The sequence below is a fragment of the Trypanosoma conorhini genome (assembly GCF_003719485.1).
Source record: "Trypanosoma conorhini strain 025E chromosome Unknown Tco_14.4_contig_00149, whole genome shotgun sequence".
In the NCBI taxonomy this organism is placed as follows: domain Eukaryota; phylum Euglenozoa; class Kinetoplastea; order Trypanosomatida; family Trypanosomatidae; genus Trypanosoma; species Trypanosoma conorhini.
Window position 1 is genome coordinate 18234 of NW_021704239.1, and position 15728 is coordinate 33961.

At 63.2% G+C, this 15728-nt stretch overlaps 9 protein-coding genes across 9 annotated transcripts in view, besides 14 other annotated features; all 9 read right to left on the minus strand.

Moving 5' to 3' along the window:
- The window catches only part of Tco025E_03341 (uncharacterized protein), a gene marked incomplete at both ends in the record, with an annotated part of 834 nt that extends 117 nt beyond the window's left edge, over positions 1 to 717 (minus strand). Inside the window, one exon of the mRNA XM_029370260.1 lies at positions 1 to 717. This exon is cut by the window's left edge and continues 117 nt beyond it. Coding sequence (XP_029229579.1) covers positions 1 to 717 — 717 coding nt within the window.
- A 114-nt stretch (positions 718 to 831) lies between these two features.
- Positions 832 to 858: a microsatellite.
- A 343-nt stretch (positions 859 to 1201) lies between these two features.
- Positions 1202 to 1230: a microsatellite.
- A 271-nt stretch (positions 1231 to 1501) lies between these two features.
- On the minus strand, positions 1502 to 3202 carry Tco025E_03342 (uncharacterized protein; the record flags this gene model as incomplete). Its single annotated transcript, XM_029370261.1, has 1 exon — positions 1502 to 3202. The coding sequence occupies one exon, from the start codon at positions 3200 to 3202 to the stop codon at positions 1502 to 1504; it is 1701 nt and encodes a 566-aa protein (XP_029229580.1).
- An 11-nt stretch (positions 3203 to 3213) lies between these two features.
- Positions 3214 to 3241: a microsatellite.
- Positions 3242 to 3465: 224 nt separating this feature from the next.
- Positions 3466 to 3492: a microsatellite.
- A 54-nt stretch (positions 3493 to 3546) lies between these two features.
- Positions 3547 to 3576: a microsatellite.
- Positions 3577 to 3623: 47 nt separating this feature from the next.
- Positions 3624 to 3944, minus strand: Tco025E_03343 (divalent cation tolerance protein; the record flags this gene model as incomplete). Its single annotated transcript, XM_029370262.1, has 1 exon — positions 3624 to 3944. The coding sequence occupies one exon, from the start codon at positions 3942 to 3944 to the stop codon at positions 3624 to 3626; it is 321 nt and encodes a 106-aa protein (XP_029229581.1).
- Positions 3945 to 4407: 463 nt separating this feature from the next.
- Tco025E_03344 (serine/threonine protein kinase) lies at positions 4408 to 5139 on the minus strand (the record flags this gene model as incomplete). The annotated part of the gene is made up of 1 exon (XM_029370263.1): positions 4408 to 5139. The coding sequence occupies one exon, from the start codon at positions 5137 to 5139 to the stop codon at positions 4408 to 4410; it is 732 nt and encodes a 243-aa protein (XP_029229582.1).
- Positions 5140 to 5190: 51 nt separating this feature from the next.
- Positions 5191 to 5230: a microsatellite.
- A 334-nt stretch (positions 5231 to 5564) lies between these two features.
- Positions 5565 to 6614, minus strand: Tco025E_03345 (uncharacterized protein; the record flags this gene model as incomplete). The annotated part of the gene is made up of 1 exon (XM_029370264.1): positions 5565 to 6614. The coding sequence occupies one exon, from the start codon at positions 6612 to 6614 to the stop codon at positions 5565 to 5567; it is 1050 nt and encodes a 349-aa protein (XP_029229583.1).
- Positions 6615 to 6715: 101 nt separating this feature from the next.
- Positions 6716 to 6742: a microsatellite.
- Positions 6743 to 7169: 427 nt separating this feature from the next.
- Tco025E_03346 (endosomal P24B protein) lies at positions 7170 to 7823 on the minus strand (the record flags this gene model as incomplete). Its single annotated transcript, XM_029370265.1, has 1 exon — positions 7170 to 7823. One exon carries the CDS (start codon positions 7821 to 7823, stop codon positions 7170 to 7172), a length of 654 nt encoding a protein of 217 aa, XP_029229584.1.
- Positions 7824 to 7828: 5 nt separating this feature from the next.
- Positions 7829 to 7888: a microsatellite.
- A 206-nt stretch (positions 7889 to 8094) lies between these two features.
- Positions 8095 to 8124: a sequence feature (A-rich).
- A 202-nt stretch (positions 8125 to 8326) lies between these two features.
- Positions 8327 to 8363: a sequence feature (GA-rich).
- A 549-nt stretch (positions 8364 to 8912) lies between these two features.
- On the minus strand, positions 8913 to 10100 carry Tco025E_03347 (monoglyceride lipase; the record flags this gene model as incomplete). The annotated part of the gene is made up of 1 exon (XM_029370266.1): positions 8913 to 10100. The coding sequence occupies one exon, from the start codon at positions 10098 to 10100 to the stop codon at positions 8913 to 8915; it is 1188 nt and encodes a 395-aa protein (XP_029229585.1).
- A 68-nt stretch (positions 10101 to 10168) lies between these two features.
- Positions 10169 to 10192: a microsatellite.
- Positions 10193 to 10249: 57 nt separating this feature from the next.
- Tco025E_03348 (putative leucine-rich repeat protein (LRRP)) lies at positions 10250 to 12310 on the minus strand (the record flags this gene model as incomplete). The annotated part of the gene is made up of 1 exon (XM_029370267.1): positions 10250 to 12310. The coding sequence occupies one exon, from the start codon at positions 12308 to 12310 to the stop codon at positions 10250 to 10252; it is 2061 nt and encodes a 686-aa protein (XP_029229586.1).
- Position 12311: 1 nt separating this feature from the next.
- Positions 12312 to 12338: a microsatellite.
- A 194-nt stretch (positions 12339 to 12532) lies between these two features.
- Positions 12533 to 12554: a microsatellite.
- Positions 12555 to 12949: 395 nt separating this feature from the next.
- Positions 12950 to 13015: a microsatellite.
- A 128-nt stretch (positions 13016 to 13143) lies between these two features.
- On the minus strand, positions 13144 to 15651 carry Tco025E_03349 (uncharacterized protein; the record flags this gene model as incomplete). Its single annotated transcript, XM_029370268.1, has 1 exon — positions 13144 to 15651. The coding sequence occupies one exon, from the start codon at positions 15649 to 15651 to the stop codon at positions 13144 to 13146; it is 2508 nt and encodes an 835-aa protein (XP_029229587.1).
- Between the last annotated feature and the right edge of the window lie 77 nt (positions 15652 to 15728).

Consider the following 15728-nt stretch of genomic DNA (forward strand, 5'->3'; position numbering starts at 1 on the left):
TGTAAGAGGAATCGCCAAGATCATCTCACCTGCCTTAAATTGTTTGCGGGCAATCAGGCCACGTGTGTGGTACGCTCGCAAGTAAAACTCAACGTTATCCTCAAGCTGTTGCAGAAACAGGGTATGACCACGGGCTGTGCACAGCCGCCGCAACCAAGCAAGGAATTCCGCGACCTGTTCCTCCGGCACTGTCCCCATACTGTCCGTGGAGATCCAGTTCTCGACAAGCAGACGCTGCTTTCCCAACAGCGGTGAGGTGAGGCTGGACGCCCACATGGGAAGCAGCGGCTTCGGTGTGTTGTTTGGCACCACATGGACAGACAAGGCAGTGCGTGCGGGGCGATCGTCTGGATGGCTAAGAAACGAAAACTGTGGTCGGCGGCGCTGTTGTGGCGGTGTTGGTGCCGCGGCAGCTAACGAGGGCGGCGGTGCCATCGCAGCCGCGGCGCTGACTACGGTGGGCTGCCTGGACGTGGCGGTGGGGCGGGAACCGCATTGCTCGCCGTCTGCCTCCACCGCGGCCGCAGCTGCAGCCAGCCCCCCCGCCGCATGGCCCTCCGCCGCGCTATCGGCTGGCGGGGCAACAGAAGAAAACTCCTCCGTCGCCGAAGTGCCGCGGGTCGGTGCCGACGCCGCAGCCCTCGTCGATGCCTGCGGGGCGAGCCGGGCAAGTGGTGAGGACCGCGTCCTTCGAAATGCACCGACGCCCACCCGCATTTTGAACGTGCCCCGGCCGCCGCACGCTCCACTCGGTGGCCGGCGGCGTTGGTTCTCACTGCCGGTTATGCCTCTTCCCACTCTCCCGCCCCCCGCTGTCAACTGCCGTGCGGAGTGCGTGTGTGTGTAAGTGTGTGTGTGAGAGAGAGAGAGCACTAAAGGGGGTGTACGGCGGAAGAAAAGCGACAGAAGCGAGAGTGACAGCGCGCACGGAAGCAGCAGCAGAGCATAAGAAGAGGGGGGCACAGCAGTCTTCACTGAGAAGGCCTCCGTGGCTGCAAACTAAGGGACGAGTGTCCCCGGTGCAGCTGCGTGCTTGTCCGTCCATCGTGTGGGAAAAACGGCGTTGAGCCGCCCCCGAGCCCTATTCACAGGAGCAGGAAGGGGGAAAAAAAAGAAAACGAAAAGTAAGCCAAAAAGGAATAAGTTCCGTTTCTTTATTCTTCGACTCGGTCCACCCTACTTCCCCTTTTCGGGCTTTGTTTATATAAATATAAATATATATATATATATTTCATGCCTCTTCCGTTTACTTCTTTTTCTTTTATATTTTGCGGCGGCAGTTGCACGGTTTGAGCTGCGCCTGCTATACGGCTCCTCTGCTTATTTCCTTTTCTTCTTTCCCCTCCCTCTCTCTGCTTCTCGCACGCACGCGCCCTCGCTTCGCCTCCTGCTGCTCCACTGACCGCCTCAGCCAGAACCGGCCGCCCAACAGATGTGCACCACATGACGGCCCCCCTCCCCCGCATCGCCAGTGACCGCCGCGGCGTCGCGGCAGACGGCGCTAGTAGTGTTTGCGCAGCCGCTTTTTGTGCTGCAGACCGGAGGACTCGTCGCCTGCAGCCGGCCCTGCGCCCATGTTGAACACGACGGGGGAGGATAATGGCTGGGCGAACGACGCAGCGCCCGGCAGACCAGAGGCGGCGCCGGCGGGAGCGCCTACGGACGCGGGCGCAGCGAACGGGTTTGACGGCGCCGCGGGGGCAGCACCCGTCGACCCAAACGGAGAAAACGCCGTCGCGTTGGAGGCGCTGGGAAAAGCCGTAAACGCCCCCGCCCCCGAGGAGGCGCTAAAGGGATTGGAGCCGGCGGCAGCGGTGGGAGGGGCCACAGTCGGCCACGGCGCCTGTGGCGGCCTGGCGGACTCCGTTGGGAACCCAAACCCCTCGTTGGCAGCGGAGTTGCCGCCCGCCTCCGCTGCCTTGGCGCCAAAGGCGGGGGCGGGTGCACTGCCGGCGCCACTAGGCGGAGCAGCTGCGGCGGCGGTGGCCGCCAGAGTCGCTGTCGCCTCTCCTGCGGCGGGCTCGGTCAAAGTCGTCGCACCACCGGGGCCGGAGGGAGTCACGGCCGCTGCACTCGCCGAGGGTGCGCCGAACGAAAACGGATTCTTGGGCATCGATGCGGAGCCCTCGCCGGGTGTCCTCAGCGTCATTGCGGGAGCCCCGAACCCCGGCGCGGTCGCCGGCGTGCTTGCTGCGGCTCCACCAAACGAAAAGGGATTCGTCTGCTCGGCTGCAGGCCCGGAGCGAGTTGCATCGGCCTTCGCAGCAGAGGCGAGCCCCGTCCCAGTCGCGGCGGTGGCGCCGCCTCCGAATGCAAAAGGGTTCGCTGGCGCTGCTGAGGCCTTTGCAGGGTTGGCCTCAGTCGCCGTCGCGGTGGGGTTCACGGGAGGGCGCGCGAACGACGGCACTTCCGTCGCCGCTGGGCGGGCCGCCGTTTGCCTCTTGGCGTCGTCGACGGACCTCTCTAAAAGGGCGATGGCGGTAGACTTTTGGTTCACTTCACCGCGGAGCGCGGCGACGTCGCCGCGGACGGTGTCCACCAGCGCCTGCAGCCCCCTGAAGGACCCGACGGTCCCCTCAAGCGACGACTGCCGCCCATCCATCAGCTCCACGTGCTTCTGCAGCTGCGCCACCTCCACGCGCAGGTCCTGGACGCAGCGCCGCGCACCCTCCTCCGAGCGCTCAAGCGCCTCACGGCTGCGTTGCAGCTCCGCCCGCGTCTCCTCCACAAGTTTGCTTAGCTGGTCATGCTGCTCCTGCAGTCGCCGCAGCTCAGCGCGCAGCGCGGCGGCACTGTTCTCCGCAGAGGCGCCCTCGCCGCCCGGCAACGTCAGGGGTTCCTTTCGTGGGAGCTTCGCGCGTCTGTAGTAGTCTATGGACTCGTCCAGGAGGGAGCGCTCCTCCTCGCTGGAGATGGGCCGCAGCGGGCCTTGGTGGCCCTTCGCATACGGGTCCACAGCCATGGCGTCGCCCTGAAGACTTTTCTCAGCCGCAGCGGGGCCTGCCGTTCTCACGGCGACGCCGTTGACGCGATACTCGCGCCGCGTCTGCTCCCGCCCGCGCTTCCCACGCAGGCCGGAGGCACTCGTCTGTTGGCTCAGTGCGAGAGCCTCCATCGACACATTCGGCGTGAAGAAGAGCGGAACCGGCACCTGCGCGTCCTCGTGGACGTAGTAGTTGTTGACGACAGGCGCGTTGGCCATCCGCGTGGTTCCTGCAGCGGGTGCTGCTGCTGCTGCTGCGTCGCTTGCAAGCGTGCGGGTCTTCGTCGAGGGGCGCAAAGAGTGTGCACAGCCGTACGCAATCGGCGGCCGCGCTCGCTCGTGGTGCTCCTCGCGGAGTTGCGGTTGTGGTACTTTTTGCGGGAGCGGCCGCGGAAGAGAGGCGGCAAAGGCGAAGAGAAGAAAAAGGCGAAAAGGGGGGAAAAAACACACGAAAAAACTGTGGGGGAGGCGTCGTGCCCCGTCACACACACACACACACACACTCAGACGGAGACAGAGGAGGAAGGAAAGGGAGAGTGGAGAAGCAGCAGCGTCGGGTGTAGACACCCACCCCACACACACGCACACACGCAGTCCCCCCGCTTCTCACCCACGCGTCGGCGGAGGCGCCCGCGCCGGCTCAGCCCGGCGTTGTGGACGCCGCCACCCACTGCAGGTACCCCGCGCTGCCGGGCCCCATCGGCACGCTGATCACCTCCGGCACGTCGTACGGGTGGTGACGCGTCACCTCCGCGACGACCTCCTCGACGCGCGCCGTCTGCGTCTTTATCATCATCAGGCACTCGCTCTCCTCCTGCAGGCGGCCCTCCCACTGGTACACGGAGGCCACGGTGGGAATGATGTTCACGCAGGCCGCCATCCTGCCCACGACCAGCCGCCGCGAGAGCTCCCGCGCCACCTCCATCGACGGGGTCGTCACGTAACACACGGAGAACGCCATGCAGAGAGCACTGGCGCAGCCCAAAGGATAAATGAAGACCCAGAGGAAAGCGGAAAGGCTGCAGCTACAACAATTGGCTCCTCAGCCGCGCTGAAGCAGCAGAGACGCACCGACACAGCAACAAGAGAGTCAACCTCAAGCACAGAGAGGAGGAGACGTAGAAAGAAAAATATAAATGGAGAGAGAGCAAGAGTGAGCACACACACAACAAAAAAAAAACTCGTCCATGCGGGGAACTATCCATGTCCCTTCTCACGGCTGCGCCTCGCCTTTCCCCCCCCCCCTCCTCCGCTGCGGTACACCTTCGCAGGCGTCAGCGCAGGTGCACTGAAGCTCCGGCGCCACCCGGGATGGCAAATAGAAACAAATTGTCGTCTGCGTGAACCCGCGCGAGCGTGTCGCACGCCCAAAAGGGAATGGAACATGCAGGCTTCCCACGTGAAACAGATGCCCCACATGCCCCTCACACCTTCGACGGCAGGGAACACCAGCCAGGCACGGCGATGAGGCGTTCGCCGGGGTAGACGACGGCGGTGAGCTCCCCGCCGTACACGCACCGCGTGTCTAATCCAATCGCGTACGGGTACCGCTGGAGGCCCCGTCTGGCGTCGTGGCCAAAGAGAACCGTCTCCGGACCTCGCCACAGCGAGGCCCACGGCACGCCCTCGGTTGTATCCTCGGACGCGGTGTGCGGCCCGGGCCCGTGCGCAACGAGGTTGCGCGTCGTGGTCACCTCATCCACCAACTGCTGCTCGAGAGGGCGCTGGACGTGAAGGCCCGCGTGCACCACCAGCAGGTTGTGGGCGGGGATGCGAAGAATGTGCGGCAGGCGTGACAAATACTCCTCAACATCCTGCGGCAGCGTCGTGGCGAGCAGGGCCAAACTCGAGCTTCTTTGCTTCCCGGTGAGCGCCCCATTTTTGCGCAACTTTTTCCGAAGTTTGAGCAGCTTGGCGTCATGGTTGCCGAGCACCGCGCGTGCGCCAATGCCCCGCAGCAGACGCACGACGCCGACCGAGTCCGGCCCCTTGTTCACCAGGTCCCCAACGCTGATCACCGCATCCCTGCCCTTTACGAAGGCCGCGGCCGCCAACAGCTCCTGCAGTTGGGTGAGGCAGCCGTGAATGTCGCCCACAATAATGACTCGCCCGGCCACGTTGCCGATCGTCTCCACCTGTGCGTATTTGCTTTTCATGCCGCCAACTACCCGCCTTGCCGGTGCAATCGACACGAGCAGAGGAGCTTTTTGTTTTGTTGTTGTTGTTGTTGTTGTTGTTTTGTGTTGTGCCACCGCAACAACGAGGAAGCAAAGAAAGTGGTGAGTTGTGTGTCCACCCCCAGCCCCCAGCGGCAAGAAGTCCCCTGCTCGGGACCAGAAACAGTAGGGGAAAAAAAAACACAGTGGCGCGCAGGTGGCGTCCACGGGATTCATCGCCCCCCCCCCACACCTCTTTGTGCTGCTGGATTTCCCTTGGTCCGTCTCTCCGCACAAGCGTCATTGCCAGCATCATTCACCCTCCCCCCGCATATATGCGTGCGAAGGAAAAAACAAAGATGTAACGAGGCTACGCACACACAAAAAAAAGAAGAAGGAAAGGGAAGCGTAGTGCGTGGGTGGCGCTAGAGGCAGTGGTACCAGACCACCACCTCCGCCTCCACCGGGTCGATGCAGACGTAGCAGTAGTTCAAGTTACTGGGCTCCACCTCGTCGGCTCTGCTAAAGAGGGAGAGTCCGCCCACCGCCTGCACAGCAACCACCGTTGAGACCACCTCCGCGACCAGCGCACCACTGTCCGCCTCCGCGGCCCGATCGGGCTCGTCCATGCCGCCTGCGACAGCCGTCGCCTCGCCCGCGTGCACCGCACGGATGGCGACAAGGCTCTTGTACCACGCACGCGCCAGGTCCAGGTACACGCCCAGGTCCTCGTCCCACTGGTTGTTGTTGCCGCCGCCCGCCACAAAGCGCCATACAATGTGGTACAAAAACTCGGCACGCTCCGCCTCGCTGAAAATTCGGCGAAGCGTCGCAAGTGAAAGCTTCGCGCCGGAGCCGTAGCTAAACGTGTTCCACGCCTCCTCCTCGTCCTCCGCGTCGCACATGGCGCGGCTGGGGGAAAGCAGGAAGAGCGCCCGCAGCTCGTCAGTCACGGCGATGTCGTGCGGAAGGTACACCTCCGCGCGCCGGACGACGGGGAAATGGACGGCGCCGTCAAATAGGGCCGCCTCTGCCTCGTCACGGGGAACATCCTCCTGCGGCTCCACACGCCGCACGACACCCGCCTCGACAAGGCGCATAAACGGCTCCAAGGTCGTCCACCGACAGTGCAGCTCGGTGTACTGCACGGCGTCGCCCGCTGCTTGGGGCGCAGCACGAAGCGCGAGTGCCGCACGCACCGCGGTAGAGTCAAAGAGAGAGACGAGAAACTCCTGCAGCATCCCTTTGTGAAACCCAGAGAACCGCAGCGCACCGGCAACCACGACGCCGCCGCCGCCAAGACCATCCTGCACGGCGCTGCTGGTGTTGTCCTGCTGAAACCGGAAGGCGCACACACGCGTCTGACTGTGCAGCCCCCATCGCTGTTGCGCCTCCTTGAAGACCGGGTCTGCCAGAACTGCGCCCAGGCGCCGCGGCGTCTTCAGCTCAAAGGAGAAGCGAGTCCGCGGCCCCATTTACCTATTCCCTCCCGTTCCAATGGCCTCCCACGCAGCTGCTGCTTCTTCAGGAGTGCAGTGTGAAGGCAAATGACGTGAAGCGGATAAGCAGGGCTAATACACAGACGCACACACACACACACACAAAATGCGCGAGCGTGCGGGGTACGGAAGCGTGGAAGCCAAGAAGCAAAATAATAATAGAAAAAAAATGGGAGGAAGGTGTTGTGGCAAGGCTCACGTCCTCCCACAAAAAAGGGGCACGGCGGCGTCGGAAGCTACAAGCATTCTTTCCCCGTTCAATCCACGTTGCGGAAAGCCATCGCCAGCTAGGCTGCGTAGCCGTTTCCTCCTCTTGGCGTCTCCTCCCCCATCGCTGTGTCTTCCTGCTACTTTGTTTTTCCTCCCGTCTGCCCTATTACCTGCCTTCCTCGTTACTAGCACCATGGGTCCCCCACCCCGGCATCCGCTACATACGCGCCGCGCTGCCGTGGAGTGACGCCCAAGGACGGGGTGCCGCAGAGCGAAAGCCGTGGCGCCGCCCACGCGGCCTCACTCCCCTTCCACCGCACCTCACAGAAACGACTTGCGCTCTAGGAATCGCTTCAAGAAATACAGCTGGAAGACGCTCATGACGACCAGCGCAAGGACCTGAAACACGCTCCAGACGAGCAGGCGCTCGTTCGAATCCTCCACCGTCGCCCTGTGTTCCTTCTGCTGGGAGCGCAGCTGCATCTGCAGCGCCTCCACCTCCCGCATTGTGGCGGATATGTGCTCCACCTTCCGCTCCACCGGGTCCAGCTCCTCCTTCTTCGCCACGGAGGTGTAGTCGACGTGGTAGCGGAAGTGAAAGACGACCAGCTTCGGGGTGTAGTGTGCGTAGCTGTTGTCGAGGCAGGCGACGATGGCCTTCGTGCCGCCCTGGGCGAGCACCTCGTATATCCCCTCCGTCGTCTCCGCCCACTCGCGGAGGACTTTCCCGTCCTGGTCCGCGACGGAGGCGCGGATGTCGCGGTTGCCGCCGCTGACCACCTGGAACTGAAACGTCACCCGGCTCTGCGGCGGCACCACCTCCTGCAGGCACAACTTCTCGCCGCTGCCAACGGTGGTCGAGGCGGCGTCGGCGCCAAGAAATGAGGCCGCTGCCGCCGCCAGGAAAAGCAGCAGCAGCAGCAGCAGCAGCGGATGCGCTGCTGGGCGCGGCCGGCACTCGCCTCGACGGGGCATCGCTCTTTTTTTTTTTCTTTTTTTTTCTTGTTGTTTATTGTGTTTTATTTTTCTTTATTCTTTTTCGCTCCCCTCGCCTGTCCGCCTCGGTGTCCTCCGCCTCGCGCCTCCCCCCGTCTCCCTGCTGGACTGGCCTGCGGTGACGCACGTGTGGCTGCCGCTTTGCTCGTGCGGCGCGCGCTCTCTCGTCCCTTTTTTCCTGCCTCGGCGGCAAAACGCGAAAACGGCACGGCAGGCGCGCGTGGCAGAGACAACGTGCGGGCAGAGACCAAAACAGAAAACAAGCAAACCCACAAACAAAAGGGCCCCCGCCGCGGCAAAAACACCGAGAAAGAGAAAGAGCGAGAGCGAGAGCCTAGCAGGAGGCGCAAACGGTTGCGACAACTCCTCACCCGGCAACGCAGAAGCCAACGACATGTATATATATCAGCGACAGAGGTATGCCCGCACAAGGCGTCGCTGGTGGAGTCGCGAACCGGCAGCCGCGCCGTATGCCCGCAACCAGACACAGAGCGAGAGAGAGGAAGAGAGAGAGGGAGAAGCAGGCGCCATGTACGCTAGAGCTTCAGCGCCAGACGACAACTCACGGCCTGTGTACTCCGTGCGGAATGATTGCCTCAGCTATAAGGCCGCTGCGCCGAACACACACTCGCAAACAAACAGGCAGACAACAACGAAAAATCAAAAAGTCGTTTTTTCCCCTCCGTTTTTTTTTGTTTTGCCCCCTTCCCTGACGCTGCGGAACCCAACGCACACACGTGGCAGCCACCAGATGCAATCGCGCGGGCCGCCCCTGTCCCCCAAGCCACCAACTCCCGCAGCCGGTGTGGCCCCCACAGCCGCCGATCAGTGGCCCAGCGCAGCTCTGCGACGCCGCCGCGAATTCAGGGCCGGGGCACAAGTGCCGTGAGGTGGCAGCTGCCACCAGCCACCCCCCACACACACAAAAAAAAAATGGACGTCGTACAGAAAACTGCAAAATAATACCTCTCCCGTAAGAAACAGGGAGCTCTGTATAGCACGTGTATATAGATAAAGATAGACACAAAGCAAAGCTCACCCAAGGAGAACCGAAAATGACATGACCGTCTATCTAGAAGGGCAGTGGCTGTCCACGAAGGACTGAACGTCCCTCAAAACCTCCCTCCATGACACCTCGTTGAGAACCTCGTGCGACAACCCATCATACGCAATAAATTTCTTGTCGCTTGAGGGCGCCAACTCGGCGAACCGACGAGAGCCGCTGATGGCGCACAGGCGGTCGTCTCCGCCGTGAACGATGAGCAGCGGAAAGGTAGCCTTATCCACTTTTTTCCAGAATTCGTCGATGGCGCGCAGCATCTCCGCCCCCCAGCGTGCCGTGAGAGAGGCGGAGGACATAAATGGGTCCTGCTTGGCAAGCTCCACAACTTGGCTGTTCTTGCTGATGAGGTTGACGTCGAGTGTCTTTACACCGAGCTTCGGGAAGCACCTGGAAACCTTCGGCACAAGCCAGCGCATGAAGGGCGTGGTCAGTTTTGGGTCCAATTCGAGGGCCGGGCCGCTGAGGACGACGGCGGTCCACGCGTCTGGGTCACGTAGCGCGACGTGTGCCGCGATGAGGCCGCCCATAGAGTGCCCCAAGAGGCAGCACGGCAGGGTCGCGTAGTCCGGGTAGCGGGAAAGCACAATTTTCTTAAACAGCACAAAGTCGTCCACGAAATCGTCGAAGTTTTCCACGTAGAGCCGCTTACCCTCGCTCCCGCCGGCCCCTTGATTGTCCATGCAGAAGACATAGTAGCCCGCGCGGGCAAACGCGAGTGCCACGGCGTCGTACCGCGCCGTGTGCTCCGCAACGCCGCTGATGATGAACAGCACCGCGCGGACGTCGGGCACGTCGCGAGGCGGCGCCCATTCCGCAAAGCGCAGCCACAGTCCCTGTTTGTTCTGGAAGTACCGCGGGAAGAGCTCCGGGTCGGGTGGCGCGCGTGAGGGTTTGGCGAACTCCAGTGCGTGTGAGGCCCGCAGGCAGGGGCAACAGGAGCCCATAATACGATGCTTTGTGGGGCGATCTGCCGAGCGAGAGAAAGAGGGAGAGGGCGGGAAACGTGGTTCAGAGGGGCAAGGCAATAACAAAAAAAAGCACACACACACCGCCCGGCAGAAGCAAAAAGCGTTGGCAACACATCGATGAATTTCCTCAAGAGCCACGCGGAGAAAGTGGCGGCGCGGCACTGCATGGTTGACGCTGGGCGTGCCAACGAGAGTAGGAGTGGCGGCAGACTCCCACGCAGCCATGCACGGATACGGGGGGCACGCGCCTGCGTAGTTGCGACAAACAAGGATGCGGAGCAAACAACGGAAAGACACACACACACACACACACACACCGCGACGAAAAAAAAGGACCTGCACACACGAATCAGCACAGACCCTCGCACCGCGCTCTATTTCCGTCCCTCCACCGGAGGGCCAGTGAAAGTGTCGGGGGGTTGTAGCACCACCTCCAGCTGCCTTGCCATCTGCAGCACCTGCGCCCGCAGTGCCTGGCGATCCAAGTCCCGTTGCTGAAGCAAAAGAAGACGATGCTGCAGCTGCGCCTCCGCCTGCTGAATTCGTCTCTCGCAGCCCGTGCGGCTTTGTCTCTGGGCAGAATACAGCCGGAGCTTCTCGCGAAGTATGCGAGTCTCCTCACGCTCCGCCGAGGCAGTAGCCAACATCGCACGGTACGTCAAGAGCAGATTCTTGCCTTCCGCAACGCTAACTGAGGCGTCGAGACAGGCAGTTGCCATTGAAGTGTTGAACGAGGCAGCGGGCGTGAGGGCAGCGAGTTGCGGCGAGGGGAAGGCGTCCTCGGCGAGGGTGTTTGAGGCTCTCGGAGGAGACGTCGCGTGAGCCGCCAGAGGGGCAGGGGAGTTGTCACATCCAGCAGCAGCACCCGCAGCAACACGTGTCGCCGGTGCGGCGGCGCCCACGTGGTTCATGCGCCCCACGAGGGGAATGGCGGCGGAGCGGGCAACGAGACGCCGACGAAGCGCCTCCACAGGGTCAACGCCTATGGCTGCTTCACTGGGCGTGTGTGGGGCGGGGCCCACACCAGCAGCGGCAGCAGAAGCAGAAGCAGAAGCAGAAGCAGGGGCAGTTGGAGTTGCGTGGGCGACGGCGGCCGTGCCTTTTGCCTTCTGTGGCGGCGGCTCCCCCCTGGGCGCAGTTTCTTCGCCTGACGGCTGCCAAAAGGTCAGGAGAACACTACTCAGCAGGCGATTGACGGTGAGCTCGCGCACAAGCTCTGTGCGGCGGTGGTATGCAGCCTGCTCCAGCGCCCTGTACTCACGCCGCGACTGCGTGCGTCGCATCCACCTGTGAAAGGAGAGGGGAAGCAGGCGGCTTCGCAGTGCGGCCGCGTAGCATTCACCCGCTTGGGCAACGTGTTGCCTGCACAGCCGCCTCCGGAGTGTGCGCTCCCTCCAGTGCTGCACGACGCGGGATTTGCAACGGCGCGCCAAGTCGCTCCACCGCCGCTCACACAACGCCTGCCGCTCGGCGAAGAGGAGCCATTTGTAGAAGTACCTACAACGGGCGACAAGGGCGGTTCGCCGGCTGTGGAGTGTGCTGACCGTGCGCAGGAGCCACCGTTGATAGCCGCAGGACCTGGCACGCCCGTCTCTATGTTGCGCTATGCGCGCCAGGGCCGCCTCATACCTGCGCAGCCGCATACCGCGCCGCCGCGCGGTCTCGCCAAGCCAACGAATCCAGTAGAACCGCATCGCAAGCGACTCAGACGCCACGTGCTCAGAAAGGAGGCGGGCGTGGGGAGAAGGCGGCGGACGCTCAGAGCCGCTCCTCGTGACCGGCAGCCGGTAACTCGCCGTCCAGGCTGCGGGAAGGTGCAGAAGGAGCCCGGCCACGCGCAGGCGACGAGCGCTTCGTCGCCACGCCACAAGTCTCCAGGCCATCCAACACGACTGCCGGCGCCACCGCGCCGCCGCAGTCGCTACCCTGGTGTACGCAATGCACTGCAGGGAGTGGCGGTGCCAGGCAAGCCAGCAGCGCAGGAGAAGCGCCCTCGCAAGCCCCTCGCTCATGGCGGCCGCCTGCGCCCTCGCCTCCCGCCTCGCGCGTACCCACATCCCCCACGCCTTCAGTCCCCGCCTCAGCGCCGCGGCAAGGCAGTGCCTCTGTGCGGCTGCAGCGTTGGCTTTGTCCCGCCAGCGTTCTCTATAGCGCCACTGCCAGGCCCGGAAGAAGAGAAACAGGCGGCGCCTCGCGTACCACTCCGCCGCCACGCACGCCTGGCAGCGCCGCGTCTCCACGACGGCGGCGGCGCGGTTCCGCCAGCGACGCAGCGCCCGCGCCAGCAACGAGGAGCGGTACGTGACGTGGGCAACAATCATCAGCGACACCGGCGCCCCGTCGGCCGCGTCGCTCTCCGCGGAGAGAAGCTCGAGCAGCGGGCACCACTTCCTGCGCGCCTCCGTCGCCGCCGTGGAGGTCCCCGCCCCGAGCATCCTGCTGCTGCCGCTGCTGCCGCTGCTGAGACGCAAGCAGGCGCCAACGCATCAAGCGGGCCTTCGCCACAGCGCAGATGAATGCCGTGACGCTGCGAAGAAAAAGCCGAGGGAACTCCGCTGCGGGGTGCAACGGCAGGAGTAAAATAACAACAAAGGGAGGAGGGACAAAAAGAAAAAAAAGGATGGAGAAAGCCATTCCCTGCCCTGCAACGAGCAAGGCACACACGCACGCACACACACATCCTGCCAACACCAACGAAGGCCAACAGGGGCCACTTCCTTCACTGCGGCCTCCACGCACTCGCCGTCCCAAAAAAGAAACAAAAAGAAAGGGCATTAAATAGCACCCGTATATATATTTATTTATATACATCGCTCTTTCCCCCGCAAAAAAAAAACACTCACATACAGCCATGCATGTTCATAGAGACATTAACAGCAAAGACATCGAAAGGTGAAATTGGCAATAAATGCGGCCGCAGACCAAGCCACAGAAAAGTCCGGCTTAAAAATAGCCAAGGCCTCACTGTGCATACCACTGAACTTGGTGCGGTCCATGAATGACATTCTCTTCAACAGCTCATCCTTCCTCATCTCTTTCTTTCCTTCGCTCGCTAGAGGCCCTCCTGCACTGTTACACTGTCACGCACACTTCAGTTTCTCACCTACACTCACATACACACTCACATGCAGATACATATAAAGGGAGAGAGAACTGCATACATGCATGCCTCAAGAAAAAAAAGAAAAACCCAACGAAAAATGGGCACGAGAAAAAGAAAACTCTTCGCAGCTCCGCACGTGAGGTCTCCTTCCACGCTTAGAAGCTTCTACTTTGCGTTAGAGTCCGGAGTGCCGCTGCGGCTTTCTTTAGACAGGGGCCACCGCAGACTTGAGCCTGAACTGCCTTTTGACCCACGCGCCTCGGCGGCCGAGGGGGCCCGTGCAAGAATCTCTCCGCCAATGAGGCCGGTGTCGCGCAGCGGCATTTTCCGACGCTCCACGACGGACAGGGGGGTTGTGCCGGCTTCAGGCTCCCCTGGTGGTAGTGCGGTGGGCGGAGGCGTGTGGGGAGAAGTTGCCGGCGCGTCTTGCCCGGCGCTGCCACCTGTGAGGGGCGCCGGCACGGAGAGAAGCGACGGGGAATGCGGCGGGTCGTGCCGCACCTCCACGACACGCGCCGACGCCACCGTTGACGAGGGAACAAACGGTTTCCGGTTCGGTCGGTACGGGTCGAGGGAGGAGGCGGTTGCGTAGAAGCCCTGAGCGCCCTGCGGCGCCACGGCGTCGTCGGCCACGCCGCCCCGCTGCGGTGCATCCAACGCCGGGGACACCTCCTGCTGCTGCTGCTCCTCCTCCTCCTCCGTCTCCTGCGGCGGCGCGTGCTCCAGCTTTGCCCGCTCCTCCGGGTCGAGGTCCATGAGTGTGCTTTGCACGGTTTCCTGGCGATCCTCCACCACCAGCACCCGCGGCTTCTTCGCCGACTCCCGTAGCTCTGTCAGCAGCGGAAGGCCATTCGCCCGCCGCCAGCGATTCTCGTCCTCGCGGCGCTTGCGCTCCGCCTCAAACGCCTGCTGGGCGACGCGGGTGTAGTACGCGTCGTCGGTCTCCGCCGCCTCCTCCGGCACCCGGTAGCCGGCGGGGTACCCCTCCATCGCATCCGCCGCCGAGGCGACGGGCCCATCGTCGGGCTCCGAGGGCGCCGCCGCGCCGGAAAGCCTGTACGACGACGTGAGCGTCGCCGCGTGGCGGGAGCAGCACACCTGCGCACACGCGGGCGGCGGCGGCGGCGGGTCCAGCTTGAGGCTGGTGCGTCGCGGGGACACCAGCGAGATGAATATTGGAATGCACATCACCGCGCAGCACAGAACAGGAAGAGCGATGCCCACTGCGTACCGGCAGCCAAGGTCGCACTTCTCCCTCGGCGTATCAGGGGCGGCCTCCCTCACGACGATGGCCTCCGTCGCACGACCGCCGTTTTGCCAGTAGAGCGACTGCAGGTAGGATGTGTCGGCGCGGCGCACAAGGGCGCTGATTTCATCATCTGTCAACTCCCCGCCGCCCTCAAACCGCGTCACGGCGTAGACGACCGCGAGGCCCTCCCCTGGGCCAAAGTGGCAGCCACGCACGCTCAATCCCGTCACACCAGGCGGTGCCGACAAGGAGGCCATCAGCAGATCCGCCACCGCCGCAGCGACCGGATTAATCAGCGTGGAGACCGTCCTCTGCCCAGCCGGGGCGCTGCTGTGCTGCAGCAGCGTCTCATACACGTACGGCCACTCAGAGCCGGAGAACTCGACGCGAAACACATCCTGCGCAGGAACAGTCGCAGAAACATACCCCGCTGCTACGACGCTCAGTGGAGCGTGTAAGGCAAGAAACAAAAGAAAGAATTCCCCGGAGACGGCCGCGAAATTGGGGCATCGCGCGGGGACGAGAAGTCTAGCGGGCCTATTTGCAGTCATCCACAGCAGCAGCAGCAGCAGAAGCACAGAGCACCCAGCCACGTTCGTGAGAACTTCAAGGAAAATTGGCGACAACTTTATAGAACTGCCCGCAAGAGGTAAGAAAAAAAACACAGAAAGAAAGAAAGCAGGATAATACTGCAGCAACCCAAGCAACAACACCCAAAAAGTAGGGAACGCGCCGCAGCAGCTGCTCGCGGAAGGCGCAAAAAACTGCTGAGCACCGCAGCGGCAGACACGCGGGCAGCGGAGCAACGAGGCAACAGGAAAAGGAAGAGACGGCGGCGCGCCCCGCCCACCAGACGCGCCGACCACCACCAGCGAGAGCTTGGGCAACTCCGCCGCCCGCCGACAACCCCCCGCGGAGAGGCGGGCCACAGAACACCAATAGAAACAGGCACCCCCGCACAAGCACCGTTGCCCACAGGAGGGAAGGCAGCGCTGCCGCGCGGCCGCGTTGTTCCGGGAGTGAAGCGCACCCACGCGACAGCGAAAGGCGCCATCGCGGCGACAGGCCGCCGCCGCAACAGCCGGGAGCGCCCGCGCACCCGCCAGGGCCGCAGAGCAGCAGCCGAGTCGCCCGCAGTGCGGCGGCCGTGCTCCCACAGAAGTGCGTCCCGGGGGCAGCCGCACATCGCCGCGGCCATAGCGCGGGCAACGCCGGAAGACACGCTGCGGGCGCGGGGCCACCGTCGCGCTCCGCAGAAACTCCGCCCCTCTTCGGCGCAGCGCGAGGGGGCGGGGTGAGAAGGAAGGCAGGAAGGAAAGAGGAGGCGCAATTAAGCAGACCGGCACAACACTCGCGCGGACGGCGGCAACGGCGGAGGCGCCGAGCGAAGGAGGGGAACGGCCGGCGCTCGGAGAAGCGCCCATGGAAATGCGAGCAGCGAACGCAAACACGCAGCAGCAGGGGGAAAAAAAGAAAAAAAAGAAGGACGAAAGCGATGGGG